Below are 14256 nucleotides of genomic sequence, written 5' to 3'. Positions count from 1 at the left end.
ATTCTCTTATATTTCGACTACTACTTTTTCGATTTATTATTCTTCATTATGTAAAGTATTTTCTTAATTTAATTATACATCAATGAATTTTTGACATTTTACAATTTAAGCTTCTATTTCTACTATAGGAATAAAAGAAAATAACTAAAGGATTTTATTATTGCTTTCTATGACTTTAAAAACTATAGGAATTAGAACAAATAAAGATATTAAAATAAATAAAATGCCGATAATAGTTATTGTTTTGAAAATTTTTTTATATTCAAAAGTTAAATCTTTATAAATTTAGGAAAAAAGTAGAGCTGATTAAATTGAAATTTCACGAAAAATATATAAACCGTTTTCACGGATAAAATAAAAGTTCTTTTCAGTAGCTGATATATAATTATTAGTTAAAGAAGAGTTAATCTAGGAAATTTTACTATTTTTAAATTATTAAGAATTTGATATATATTAGAAAATAAGATCAGTGAAAATTTTTTAATCTGTGGATATTATATTATTCTATTTTTTATATTTAATAGTATATAATTATTGAAAATTAAGATTATTTTAATAATTAATAGCTTTTATTTCACATCTAATTATATTAAATTATATTTCTTAAAGTTTTAAAGATGCTTATTCAATTTTATTTTTATATATTTAAGCTAAAATTTCTTTTTAGCTTTCTTAATTTAAAATTTAAATAGGATATATATCCCTATAATAATATTTATAATTTATATATTTATATATATATATATAATTATATATTTATATATTTATATATTTTTATATTTATATATTTATATATTTTTGTTATTACATAGAAATCATTTTTAAAATTCTTGAATTGTAATTTATTTCTTATATTAAATTCGGTCGTTAGAAAACATAATTTAAAGCTTAAAAACCTTCTATCAAATTTTGGTTTTTTTTATTTTAATAAAAGAAAGATACATTTGCTAATATTGTAATTATAAGTAGTATAAAGTATACAGTATTTTATAATATTTTAATTTATTTTGGAACTATATTTTCTTTTATTTTTTCTTTGAAATACTTAAAAATTTTTATATCTTCTTGTAGATCTGTATTTGATTCATTAGATTAATTTTTATTTTCTACTTCTATTTCATTTTAATATTCATCTTCTATATTTAATATTTCATCTTGTTCATTTTTATTAGAAATATTTGTTTATTATTATTATGTATTAGAACCATTTTATTTTTACTATTCTTATTTTTATTAAAAAACTTCCTAAAATTTAATCACAGAAACTGATATATCGTCCCCTAAATATTAATAATCATGTAAAAAAACATTCACATTACTAACTTTATATTTGCTGGTTTTCCCTTAATTTACACTATTTTAATCACTACCCTCTACATCTTCTAAAAGGAAGTTTTTTTGCATAAAAACAGTATTTATTTGCAATAAAACTCCTTAATTAATCATCTAATCTTCCAATAAATCTTAATTTAATATTCCAGAGATTATCTAATCAATTCCAAACTCGGGTACATTCTGCGAATTCCCATACATTAAATATGAAGGTATACCAAAATCATCAAACACGCTTTCTGAAATTGCTTAAATTTACAAATTATCATTCCTATATATAATATAATGCATATTATATTAATTTTCTTAATTATTAATTTTCTCCTATTAAATATCTTTGAAAAAACCCACAATCTATATCCCTTCATTTAAATTAGGAAGTACTTTTACCATTAAAATACAAGGAATGATATACCCTTTTTTATCTAGAAACATTACTATTCTATCTTCTTTTCCCATTATTTTAGAAACAGAAGTATTTAAATATTATAATATGAAACTATTATGGAAATCACCGTATATTTTAGGCATTATTTTCTATATATTTTACTCCAAAAGCTCGTTTTTAGAAAAGCCTAAAAGCTTAGAAGTTTCGTTATTTGTATTTGTTATTTAACCTAGTGTATTTATATTTCCGCTTATTTGTATTATTGAAGTATTTTGATCATATTTAATTTTTTTTTCTGAAAATTATTTATTTATTTAAGAATTTTTTTACACATATTCAATTTTTTCTAAAATTCGATTTCCTTCAGTATTGTTATTTACGATTTCTTTTAGAAAAAAATAGTAGCAGTTTAATATTTTTATGTTATTTTGGTTCATTTCTTCTAGTTCAGAGTATAACTATTTCACTTTTCCAACCATTTTATTTATTTTAGAGCCTAATATTAGTAGTTTTCTTATATCAGGTTACTCTTCTTGTAGTTTATTCCAGAATTCTAGGTATAAATTAACACTAAGTACTATTTCATTAACAAATTCAACCATTTTTTTCTCAAAATTAAGCAATAAATTGAAATCTTTGCCTACTCCTCTATTATCATTTTCCATAATATCATCTTCTATTTACTATTTGTATCTAAAAACCGCAAATTCTTCCTAAAAATTAAGTTTTTATTCTTCTACAATCATCAACTGAAACAAAGCCTTATATTTATTTTGTAATTTTCCTGAAAGAATATGAGAATATAAAAGTTGTAATTTTGTGCTTTTTTAGAATTTCTCAAGACTATCTAAAAGGATATTTTCAATTAAAATAAAGTAATTTTTATGAGAATCTTGAATTGTTTCGTCTGTTTTGGAAATTAATTAATCTGAAGTATTTTAGTTGTGTATCATATCTATTTTTAATAAGCCTTCAAGGTAAATTCTATATTCTGGCTTTTGCTTATTTTCTATTAAATCTATTAAAATTAATATATATTTTTCTATTTAGTCTTCTTTTTTAAGATATTTTACATTTTTGCTAATTAAAGTTAAATCTCTTGATTTTATTAACATTAAGTTCACTTAAGATACAAAAGGGGTACATAAAATCAAATAGATTAAACCAGAAAATTGATTCGTTATTACTTTGCAGATTAGACTACTTAAAGTTATCCATAAACAAATAGATTCTAGAATTATTGTAAGGTTTTCAACGCTTTTTTTGTGCATTTTTGGACCGAAATACCTTTATGTGATTATTATTAATTAATAAAATAACATAAAACAAATAAAATATAATGAAAAATCTTCCTCTAATACAGTATATAAGGGTAATATTATCTTAAAACTTATTTTTATGAACTAAATACGAGATTAGGAACCTCCGAAAGGCAAAACAGAAAATGGGTTTAGGTCTATATAGAAAAAAAGAAAGAGGAAAATGAAAAAAAAAGCATAATAAGTCCCTATAAAGAAATACTGAGATGCATAAGATGTATTCCTTGGTAAAAATCGAAGCTTTTAAAATAAATAAAAGACAAGAAAATATTAATAAATGGTATTTATCCTACTGTATTTAATAAAATTCCATATAAAGACAGTATTTTTATACAATAAATTATCATTTTGGAAGGTTTTTGGGTTTTCATGCAATTTATTAATGAAATTAAGAATATAAAAGTAATAAATGTCTATATTACGAATATAAAATACAAAGTTATTATGCGAATAGAAGATTTTTTATCTTAAATTAAATTGCTTATTTGAAAATATTTCAAGCTTTATTAGATTATTTGGGTTAAATATGTATCCCAGAGAAAATTAAATTAAGGAAGAATTGAATAATAGATTATTTGAAGAAATTCTACAAGTAAAAAGACTTTATAGACAAATTCACTTATTAGGTTTTATTATAATAATTAGTGCATTAAAGAATATAAGGAGGTTTTTAAAATTTTCTTATAATGCCTCCAAAGGGATTCTTCAAGGGATAATTTCATTTTATTAGAAATTATTTTTGCTGTTGTTGTTATTTTAATTAAAATTGTTTTTTTTATTTTATTTATATGTATATATTATTTTAATAATTTTTATTTTTATTTTTAATAATATTTATAATTTATTCTTTTAAACATTTTTTTTTTTTTAAGAGAAATTTTTATATGTATACCTATAAATACATTTTTTTTTTTTGAATAATTAATAAAAAGTTTCTTATATAGGTTTATAAATAAAAAATTTTAAAATATTTTTTTATTTTTATATAAAGAAAAATCTTTTTTTTTGTTTAACAAAAAAAATAGGAGTTAATACTTTTTTAAATATATTTTATTTTTTAAAAATAAATGAAAACATTTTTTAATAAAAAAGAAAATAAAAATTAAAAAAATATAAAACCAAAATCACATAAATAAAATAATTTTATAATCTTTATATTTAAGAAAATGAAAAAAATAAAAAAAACAAATAAAGTTTAATAAATATATTTAAACAAATTTTTTTAAAAAAAGATTTGTATATTATTATTTTATTATTATTAAATATTTTTAATTTTTTTTTTTTATTAATAAAAACAAAAAAAAACAAACAAATTTATCTATAAATAAAAAAAGAGAGAGAGAGAGAGAGAGAGAAAGAAAGAAAAAATTAAGTTTTTTTTTTATATTTGAAAAGTTTAAATAATTATAAATATTTTTTCAAATACTCACAACAAAAAATTAATAACAACAAATATTTCATTATCTAAAATTTCTTATTATAAAATAGATAACTTATATATATAAAAAAGCTATATTATTTATTTTTAATCCTTTTTTTTTCAAAAAAAAAAAAAATAAATAAGAAAGGAAAGCTAATAAACATCCTTTTCTCTAAAAAATAAATATATTTCTCATAATCTTCTACCTCTTTTACCACCTTCTCTTCTAGTACTATCAGTAGGAATAGGAGTAACATCTTCGATTCTTCCAATTCTCATACCAAAACGAGCTAAAGCTCTTAAAGCAGATTAAGCACCAGGTCCAGGTTATTTAGTATCAACACCACCTCTAGCTCTTAATTTAATATGAAGGGCATTAATTTTTAATTCTTTGCATCTATTAACAACATCAAGAGCAGCTTACATAGCTATTTTATTATATTTATATATGAATATATATATATATATTTATATATATATATATATATATTTTTTTTATTAAATACCAGCATAAGGAGATGATTCTTCTCTGTCAGCTTTTACTTTCATTCCTCCGGTAACTCTTACTAATGTTTCTCTTCCAGAAAGATCAGTAACGTGAATAAATGTATCGTTCCAAGTTGCTAATATATGGCATACTCCGAATACTAATTCGTTTTCGGATACGTTGGGAGGTCCGTATGAAATTACTTCTTTTGGGGCTGTTTCTTTTTTAGCTTTGGGAGGCTTTTTTTTATAAGAATTAATTTATTATATTTGTTAGTTTTTTTTTTTTTACCATATATTTTTTTTTTTTCTTATGTTTTTGTTACTATTTTTATTTTATATATTTTTTTTTTTTTTTTTTTCTTTATCTTTTTTATTTTAATATATTTCTTTTTTTTAGTTTTTATATATTTTTATATCTAATTTATTTTATTTTAGATTATAAATTTATTTATTTTTTATTTTTCTTAATATTATAAAAAAGGTAAATAAAAAACATAATTTTTTTATTTTATTTTAATGAGTAAAAAAAAAAAAAAATGCAAAAATTTATTTTTAATATTTTTAAAAAATTATTAAAAATCTACAAAAAAAAAATCATTTTTTTTTCATTTATTTATTAAAGATTAGAACTTTTCTTTTAAAATTTTTCTTAAAAATTTTCTTTAATTTTAAATATAATTTTTATTTTAATTATAATTATCCAATTCCATTTCCGGAATTTTAGTTTAACTCAAATTTTATTGACTTTCATCCCATCCCATTTATAATAAAAGAGTTTTTTCGTTTTCAGTTAAACTATTATCGTTGTTTCTATTTTTATTTTCATTTATATTATTGTTGTAATTATTTTCAATTATATTATTTTCATCTGGATTATTATTATTATCATATGTATTTTTATTATTTTATTCGGTATGATTATTATTTTAATATATATTATTACCATTTTAAGAGTTTTTTTTATCATCTTCGTTTTTCTTTTCTGATTTTTTTAATTTCTATCTCAATTTTTTCTTTTTATTTTTATCCTTTTTAGCCAAAGTTATATTAGCTTTTTAATCTAAATATTCTTCCAAAGTATTTTTTAAACCCAATGTTTATAATTTTATATTTATTTCTTATTAAATTTATTCTAATATAATTTAAAAACACTATAAAATAAAAATTAATATATGTAAAAAAAATTAATAAATATACTATATAAACGAACAATTAATTCATTCTTTAATTTGATTACTTATTTTTCCAATAATTTTATAATTTTTCCTTTAAAGTTTATCCTAAACAAATAAGTAATTCATCTTAAGCAGTTTCGGTAGTATTAGCATGCTTTATATATGAAGTATCTATTTCAGCCTTAGTAATAATTTCTTATAAAATTTCTATCTGATTATATGTAAAAATAAATATATATATATAAATATAAAAATAAAATAAATTTATTATATAAATATATAAATATATATATATTTATAAATTTTTTATATATATATATTATTCTATATATTTTATTTTACATTAGATGGTATTTATATTTTTTTTATTTAGAACAATATTTTATTTGGCTCATTAGATTATAATCATTTTCTTCCTTTTTTTATTATTAAATAAATATATTCAAGTAAACGTATATATACACTTTTTTTCTTTTACTTCTTCCTCTTCTTCATCTTCTTCTTCATAATCTTCCTCGTTTTCTTCTTCGTTTTCTCCTTCATTTTATTCATTATTTTAATTATTTATTTAAAATTCTTCAGTTTATTCTAAATAATTATTATGTATATAATGGTGTAGATTAACATGATTTTCTCTATTTAAACATATCCTACTTTCTTAATTAAAAATTTAAGGATATTAATTCTAATTTTATCTAATATCATCTTTTAACTTTTAATATTCTAGCATTATATGTTCTTTACATGCTGAACAAAATTTTCTTTTTTTCAAATATTACTATTTTAAAAAATTTATTATGAAATAAAAAATTTAATATTTTTTTATACTTATAAATTTAATAAAAATTATGACTCATCTATAAGTATTAATTCTTAAATTTCTTCTATATTTTATTCAATTATCATTTCTTAGTTATCTTTCCATAATGCTTTAAATTGTTCATATTAAAAATAATATATATATGTAATATTAAAATTATCTTTTACAGCAAGGAATAGGCTTTTTTGAATGTAATAAGCATCTATAATTTTTCTATAAATTTTATTTTTTATTCAAATTATCTTATGTAATACTACTATTTAAATGCTATTCTAATAAAAAAGCTATATTATAATTATTTTCTAATATTTTATCATTTAAATCTTATTTTAAAAAATTAAATGTTATAAATAATTATAAGAATTATATAAATATTTTGATGTAAAAAAATATATATAAAAATTTACATATATATATTAAATAATATTAAAAAATTTAAATTATATATATATATATGATACTTATTAAGTTTTATTTTTAACTAATCAAAATTTCTTGATTGAAAAGCTATTTAACTCCATTTACTTAGAAAATATCTTCAATATATTTTTGTAAGGTTTCTTTACATCCTATACAATCAATAAATTTTTAAATGGAAACATTTAACTAATGCTTACTTATTGTGGTAGCTTATTTTTTATCTTTAAAATCTAAAATTTATAATTTCTAATAAATATTATTTTAAATTTTTAAAAAATATATGAATTAAATATATATGTATATATATGTATATATATTTATATATTTATATATATATATTAATATATTTATATATATATATATATCTATATATAATTATCCATATACAATTTTATTTTATATATCTATTTTTATATTACGTTTAATATATTTTAAATTTCAGGATCAAATTTTAATTATTTTTTATTCTAAATTGTATTATGATTTTTCTATCCTATAATTTTTAAGGCTTATTATATTTGAATTTCTTATTGTTTCATTTTTATTTCTTATTATTTTATTTTAATTTCCTATTATTTAATTTTTATAGGTTTAATTTTGAATTATTCTTATTATAAAGTCGTACTTAAAAACTCTTAATATTATTTTTGATCACAAAAATAAGTTTCTTCTTCCTCTACGTCTTCTTAATCAGTATAAAAATCATCATTTTCACTATTTCTTTTATTTTTTTATTAAGCTATTTATTTTTGTGTTCTTTATTATTCTAAACAATCTAAATTTCTCTGTATGTCTTCTGGATTTATTGTTTATTTTTTTATAATGTTTTAATTTTTGAATATAGTTTAGAATGTTTTATTATATTCTATACTTGTTAATTTTTTTATTTCCTAAGTTATTATTGTATTATGCGAATTCTTTATTTTGTATAGCATTTAATCTTAAAAATTTATGTATTTTTCATTTAAAAAATTATGATTTTTATGCTAATTTTCATTTACAAAATTAGATTATTTTCCTTTTTCTTGATTTACTTCCTAGTGTAATTCTGTAGACATTTATTCTTCCTTTAGTATGCTTTTTTAATTTATTTTTTAATAAGACATTTAATATTTTATTTTTTTATTTTTCTAAAATAAATTTTTATATATAAAATATATGTATATATAAATAAATATATAAGTGTTGGCTTTTTTATTATTAGAAAAAAAAAAAAAAAAAGCTAATTTAGAAAAAAAGAAAAATAAAATACAATCATATTATTTAAGAATATAAATTGTAAAATTATTAAAGATAAATTATTATATATATATATATATATATACTTATTACTAAAAATTATATATAAAAAATGTCATTATTTATTAAATATATTATAAAGAAAAATTAATAATAAAATATTAAATTTATAAATTTTTTTTCTTTTTTTATTTTAATATTAATTTTATTATTATTTTTAATACTTGAAGAATTCTTTTTAAAGATTAAAAATATAAACTTTTTATTTATTTTTTTATTTAATTTTAAATTATAATTCTTATTAATAAATTTTAATTTTTTATTTATTTAAATTGTATTCATATATATTTAAGGTTTTCTTTAATAAAATAAAAAAAAAATGAATTTATTATTTATAATTTTGAATGTAAACTCTTTTTTAGAAAATATTCCTTCTACATATAATTTTCTTAGTAAAAATCTATTTTTTTATTATAAAATAAATTAAATAATCAAATAAATAATATATATTTATTAGTTCGAATTTTTTAGAAAAATTTTTTAATAAAAAAATATATATATATATATATATATATATATATATATATATATATATATATATATATTAATATATATATATATCTTTTTAATTACCTAAAAAATATTATACTACAATTTTTAAGTGTAAAAACAGTTTATATTAAAAAAAATAGCAAAAAACAACTAAAAAATAAAAATTAAATGGAAAATTTTAATTTCAATGAAGAATAAAAATAAATAATATTAGAAAAAAAATACTAATCAATGTAAATATTAGCATGTGCCGGTTCTGGTAAAACAACAACAATTCTCTATAGAGTATAATATTTAATAAATTAAAATAATATAAATCCAACAAATATAATAATAACAGCTTTTAATATATCAGCTGCTAAATAAATAAAAAAGAAATTAAACAATTTATTAGGTGAGAAAATATAAAAATAAATAAAAATTAATAATATAGATAAAATAGTCAAAAATTGGTTATTATTTTAAAATTAATTAAATGTAGATTAATTATATATAAAGGAATATACTAGTAAAATAGTTTTTTTGCTAAAAAACAATATTGATTTTTCAGAAAAAGTATTGAATAGTTTTGAGTATTTTTTCTTTGATGAATGTTAAGATTGTAATAATGAAGAAATCTAATTAATAGAGTTTTTTTTAGAAAAAGAGAAAAAAATTATTCTAGTAGGAGATATTGCTTAGAGTATTTATAATTTTCGAGAAGATTAAAAATTTTTAAATAATAAAAAAATATTTTTTGAAAATCTTGAAAAATATAATGTTAAAATTTATAATTTATCAACTAATTTTAGGTCTTCCTTTGAAATTATTCAATTTGCAAATTAAACTTTGGAAAAAATTAATTTTAAAAATAAAAAACTAATGAAATTTCCTAAAGAAAATTAAAAAATAGATTAATAAAAAGTAAATTTATATATTATTATTTAATAATAAAATTAATAAATAAACATTTAAGTTGCCATAAATAGATAAATATAATAGTTTAAAAGAGTAAAATGATACTTTAATATCTCTAATATAAAATCTTATTCAATAATAAAAATTATATAATTATAAAGACATAGCAATATTAAGCCGAAACAATAAATCTTTATTAATTTTAGAAGAATATTTAGAAATATATAATAATAACTCAAATGCTTAAAAAATACCTTTTAAGACAGATATTCGTGACTAGAATAATTTAAAGAAAAACAAAAAAGATGAAGATAATAAAAAAAATAATATAATTCTAACAACAATCCATAAATCAAAAGGACTTGAATGGAAGATTATTTTTTTATTAAATTTAAGTGACTAGGTATTCCCAGGGACAAACAAATCAATTATATTAGAAGATGAAAGGAAGATTTTTTACACTGGAATAACTCGGGCTAAGGAAAAACTATATTTAAGTTATGTTTAATATAAAGGGAATTTTATTTGTAGGTTTATATAGGAAATTAATAATTAGTTTTATTAAAAAAATTTTATGATTTTTTAGGAAACAAATAATAAAAAAGAAATTGATAATTTGGCTTTGAAAAATAAATATAGAAGTATATTTTTGGAAGATATTATATAACTTTTAAATAAATAAAATTTCGAATAATTAAGGAAAATAGGCTGTCTTAATTTAAAAAAGGAAATTATATAAATTCATTTATAGTGCACTTTAGGTGATTTTTTAGTCGAAAATAACTTAGTAAATGAATTTATGATTTTTTTAAAGTGTTTTATATGCAGATATATTAATGAAAGCCTGCTTTAGGAAAATATTTAGAATGTTTAGGGAGGTTTTGATAATAAATTTTGTAAAAAAGTGCTTTTTGGAGAATTTTTTAATGAAGAAGAATTTGAATTTGAGAGTCTGAATGAAAAATATATAAAGGAATAGTATATAAGGGATATAATTTGTAAATCTTATGAAAGTTTTACAGATAGGAAAAAAAAAAGCCTGGATATTTTGTAAGATATATATAATGTTTCTATTTGTTAGAGTATATCAAATTTCAGGAAAAGACTTTTGTATAAAAGGGAAGTTTTTATTCATTTTTAGTATAATAAATATATATTAAAGTAAACAATAAAGTATTTTCTTCCTTTTGTTTTCAAATAAATTTAAACTAATAGTTAAAACAAATGCAAAATATTTTTAAATTAGATTTTTTTTGATGAAAATTTCTATTTTTAAACAGATTTTTTAATTATTTGTGGACATACTTTTTTCGAGGTTTATTTCAAAGACAATGATATATTAAATTTCGAAGAAAAAATACTTTTATTAACCAAAGTTTCTGTTTTGAAAAATAGTTAAAATATTTAAATATAAGAAATTTATGTTTATTTCCCTTTATAAGGAACTATGCATGTTTTTAATATAGATTCGGGAAATAAAATGTTTAATTTAATACTTACTATACTTTTTAATGCTAGATAAGATTAAATTGAGGAATGTTTAAGGAAAAATACTTCTCATAAGAAAAAAATTGATTAATTTAAAGATTAAATTGTTTAAAATACTAATAATAATACAAATACTAATATTAATTGCGAATTTATATAGGCTAGTTAAATGTATTTAAAAGCAAAAAAATGAGAACTTATTTATATTGAGTATTTTTTTAATATTTTTAAATTTAAAAAAAAATAGTTAATTTAAAATGTTTTACAAAAATGTTTAATTTTAATATATTTTTTTTTTTAAAAAAAAATAAATAAATAAAAAAAATATAAAAAATATTAATTAATACTTATATTTTTAATCATATAAAATAAATATATATTTATACATTTTTTAAACAAAAAAATATGTAATAATAAGAAAAAAATCTATAATATGGTGATTAAATAATACTATATTCAACCGAAGAACAAACTAAATTTTTAATAGCACGTTCATTTATTGAAGGAGAATTGTTTTATATCGAATGCAATTCATAATTAGTGGATTCAAATATAGCTAATTATCCAAATACAAGTGAATTGATATTTTCTATATATCCAAAATAATATTATGAAGCTACAAAAGCTTACGAAAAATTTCAACAGAAAAAAAAGATTAAATGTAAGATCCTGTAAATTAAAAAAAATCAGAAATACTGCGGAGAAGAAAAGAAGCAGAGAAAGAGGCAAACGAAAAAATATTTAACAATTACACGGATAACCAGTATAAATAGGAGCAGAAATTTAATTGTTTCATATATATAGTAGGTCATATATTAAATCATCTAGATAAAAAAGTATTTGGGAAGATATAGAATAATAAAATATTAATAAAAATATAGAGAGTTAATGTTATTCAAATAAATAAATAAATACAAATTGCTCAAATTCAGTAAATAATGATAATAATACATATAATATTATATAAAGAAATAAATATATAAATTAATAATAAAAAATAAATAATAGTAATAATAATAAAAAAGATTTTTTTGCTTTGAAATTGACAAGAACCGCATCTTCTTCGACTCATTTTATGATAAAAATAAATCCTTTTTTAAATTTCAAAAAGATGGGGAAATAATAACTTTTTAAGATTTTTTTTATTTTAAAAATACAAAACATAATTCGATTATATAAAATTGCAATTTGCCAATATTAGATTTAACTAAAGATTAATAATATATAATAGATAATAATAATAATAATAATAATAATAATAATAATAATAATAATAATAATAATAATTTATAAAAGAGCATTTTCTATAACCCTTATGCTTTTTTAACTAATAATGTTTAAATTCCATTTACAATTGAAAGGTCAAAAATATATAAAATCTTTGTAGCAGGACATAGGAAAAAGAATATTTAAATTTTTGGTGCGATTTTTGTTAAAAGAAGTCGAGTTATTACACTTACTAATACTATTTTATACAAATAGATTAATTAATAAGTATTGGAAAAATTGACTTAACAAGAAATTAATTAATAAACTATTTTTTATGGAGATTTTTTAAGAATCAAACATGTTAAAAGAAATGATAAATAAGTGACTTAATGTATTTCTGAAAATAATCTTTGCGGTTTTTCACCTTATCTACTTTTAGCATCTGATAAGCCTTATATTTATCATGAATAGAATACTTCTTCTGGAATATTTTAAGTGCTTCCCATAAATGAATGTGATTTTGGTAAACCTATTGAATTCGATTAGTAGGATTATGGCAAGGTTGTTTTAAGAATTAGGCATTTAAATACTTCCAGATATGTTAACTTTGATTAATAATTGTAAAGTATTGTACTTTCCTAAACTTTAGAAAGCTTCAGTTAGAATTTAGTATCTAGAAATGAAGATAAATAAAAAGATAAATAATGTTTTTTTTCCTCACCAATAAGAAATACTCCTAAAAATAAAAATACAGTTGAATATTCTGTGAGAAATGTAAAAAAAAATCAAAAAATCAAAAAAATAAAAAACTAAAAAAAAAAAAGAATCAAATAAAATAAAGTATATAAAAAGGTGAAAAATATTAATTTAGTTCTTATGTATAAGAGTAAATGTTAAAAGATGATATATTAAAAGAATGGTTTAACTAAAATGCTGATTTAACAATCGAAAGTGGAAACCGAGAGGAAAAATACTTAGAAGCATATAATTCTTTTAGTATAAAAGACGAAAAAACAAACAGTTATGCAAAAGTTAATGTAAATGATAATGAAACTTTCGAAGCATTATAACATAATTAAATAGATGATGATTTCTATATTTCTATGTTTAATAATTTGAATCCTTTAGAAAGAAAATATTACTTATGTTAATAATCTTAATAGAATGGTGATTTTTTTTATTTTGTTCCTATATAAAATAATTTAATTTCAGATATTATGAATATTAATTGTCATATTCATTAACTTTATTCTATCCTTGAAGAACCTTCTAAATGTCTTTTTTTGTCCAAATATATAGAAAAAAGTCAATATTGTATCCTTAATTTACTCTTATGGTTATGTAATATAGATATATCGGAAAAAGTAATTAATAAAATAAAAAAATAATAAAAAAAAAAACTATTAATCTTTTTTTAGTAAAAACCTTCTATTTTAGATGTAAATCAACCTCCGGAGGCTTAAAAATAGAATTATTGTAGAGAAATAGGTCTTATTGATATTTTAATT

The 14256-nt window shown here is 17.5% G+C and overlaps 4 protein-coding genes across 4 annotated transcripts, besides 26 other annotated features; 1 reads left to right on the top strand and 3 right to left on the bottom strand. All coding sequences in view use genetic code 6, as the record gives it.

Moving 5' to 3' along the window:
• Window positions 1-711: 711 nt before the first annotated feature.
• Window positions 712-786: a microsatellite.
• Window positions 712-798: a microsatellite.
• Window positions 799-1190: 392 nt separating this feature from the next.
• Window positions 1191-2368, bottom strand: IMG5_029960 (PAS domain S-box family protein; the record flags this gene model as incomplete). Its single annotated transcript, XM_004039210.1, has 1 exon — window positions 1191-2368. A coding segment is annotated over exon 1 (1132 nt), but the record flags the coding sequence as incomplete, so codon positions are not given.
• A 1466-nt stretch (window positions 2369-3834) lies between these two features.
• Window positions 3835-3906: a microsatellite.
• A 185-nt stretch (window positions 3907-4091) lies between these two features.
• Window positions 4092-4135: a microsatellite.
• A 293-nt stretch (window positions 4136-4428) lies between these two features.
• Window positions 4429-5287, bottom strand: IMG5_029950 (ribosomal protein s14, putative). Its single transcript, XM_004039209.1, has 3 exons — window positions 5238-5287; window positions 4966-5185; window positions 4429-4887 (listed from the first exon to the last, which is right to left on the bottom strand). Exons 1-3 carry the CDS (start codon window positions 5238-5240, stop codon window positions 4652-4654), a joined length of 459 nt encoding a protein of 152 aa, XP_004039257.1. The 5' UTR covers window positions 5241-5287; the 3' UTR covers window positions 4429-4651.
• Window positions 4897-4949: a microsatellite.
• Window positions 5223-5360: a microsatellite.
• Window positions 5224-5266: a microsatellite.
• Window positions 5225-5343: a microsatellite.
• A 404-nt stretch (window positions 5361-5764) lies between the features above and the next one.
• Window positions 5765-5816: a microsatellite.
• Window positions 5801-5890: a microsatellite.
• Window positions 5891-6350: 460 nt separating this feature from the next.
• Window positions 6351-6418: a microsatellite.
• Window positions 6355-6455: a microsatellite.
• A 110-nt stretch (window positions 6456-6565) lies between these two features.
• On the bottom strand, window positions 6566-8298 carry IMG5_029940 (hypothetical protein; the record flags this gene model as incomplete). The annotated part of the gene is made up of 5 exons (XM_004039208.1): window positions 6566-6901; window positions 6952-7052; window positions 7111-7266; window positions 7405-7609; window positions 7783-8298. 5 exons carry the CDS (start codon window positions 8296-8298, stop codon window positions 6566-6568), a joined length of 1314 nt encoding a protein of 437 aa, XP_004039256.1.
• Window positions 6609-6669: a microsatellite.
• Window positions 7331-7393: a microsatellite.
• Window positions 7653-7737: a microsatellite.
• Window positions 7662-7739: a microsatellite.
• Window positions 7873-7947: a microsatellite.
• Window positions 8299-8311: 13 nt separating the features above from the next.
• Window positions 8312-8375: a microsatellite.
• Window positions 8376-9153: 778 nt separating this feature from the next.
• Window positions 9154-9223: a microsatellite.
• Window positions 9224-9322: 99 nt separating this feature from the next.
• Window positions 9323-12579, top strand: IMG5_029931 (hypothetical protein; the record flags this gene model as incomplete). The annotated part of the gene is made up of 3 exons (XM_004039207.1): window positions 9323-9945; window positions 10136-11589; window positions 12251-12579. The coding sequence occupies 3 exons, from the start codon at window positions 9323-9325 to the stop codon at window positions 12577-12579; spliced, it is 2406 nt and encodes an 801-aa protein (XP_004039255.1).
• Window positions 11838-11875: a microsatellite.
• Window positions 12474-12554: a microsatellite.
• Window positions 12486-12563: a microsatellite.
• A 175-nt stretch (window positions 12580-12754) lies between the features above and the next one.
• Window positions 12755-12826: a microsatellite.
• A 700-nt stretch (window positions 12827-13526) lies between these two features.
• Window positions 13527-13588: a microsatellite.
• Window positions 13536-13584: a microsatellite.
• Window positions 13589-14117: 529 nt separating the features above from the next.
• Window positions 14118-14148: a microsatellite.
• Between the last annotated feature and the right edge of the window lie 108 nt (window positions 14149-14256).

Source organism: Ichthyophthirius multifiliis (assembly GCF_000220395.1).
Source record: "Ichthyophthirius multifiliis unplaced genomic scaffold scaff_1120509249760, whole genome shotgun sequence".
Classification (NCBI taxonomy): Eukaryota; Ciliophora; class Oligohymenophorea; order Hymenostomatida; genus Ichthyophthirius; species Ichthyophthirius multifiliis.
Note: the sequence above shows the minus strand (reverse complement) of the source record. Positions and strands in the feature narration are given on the sequence as shown.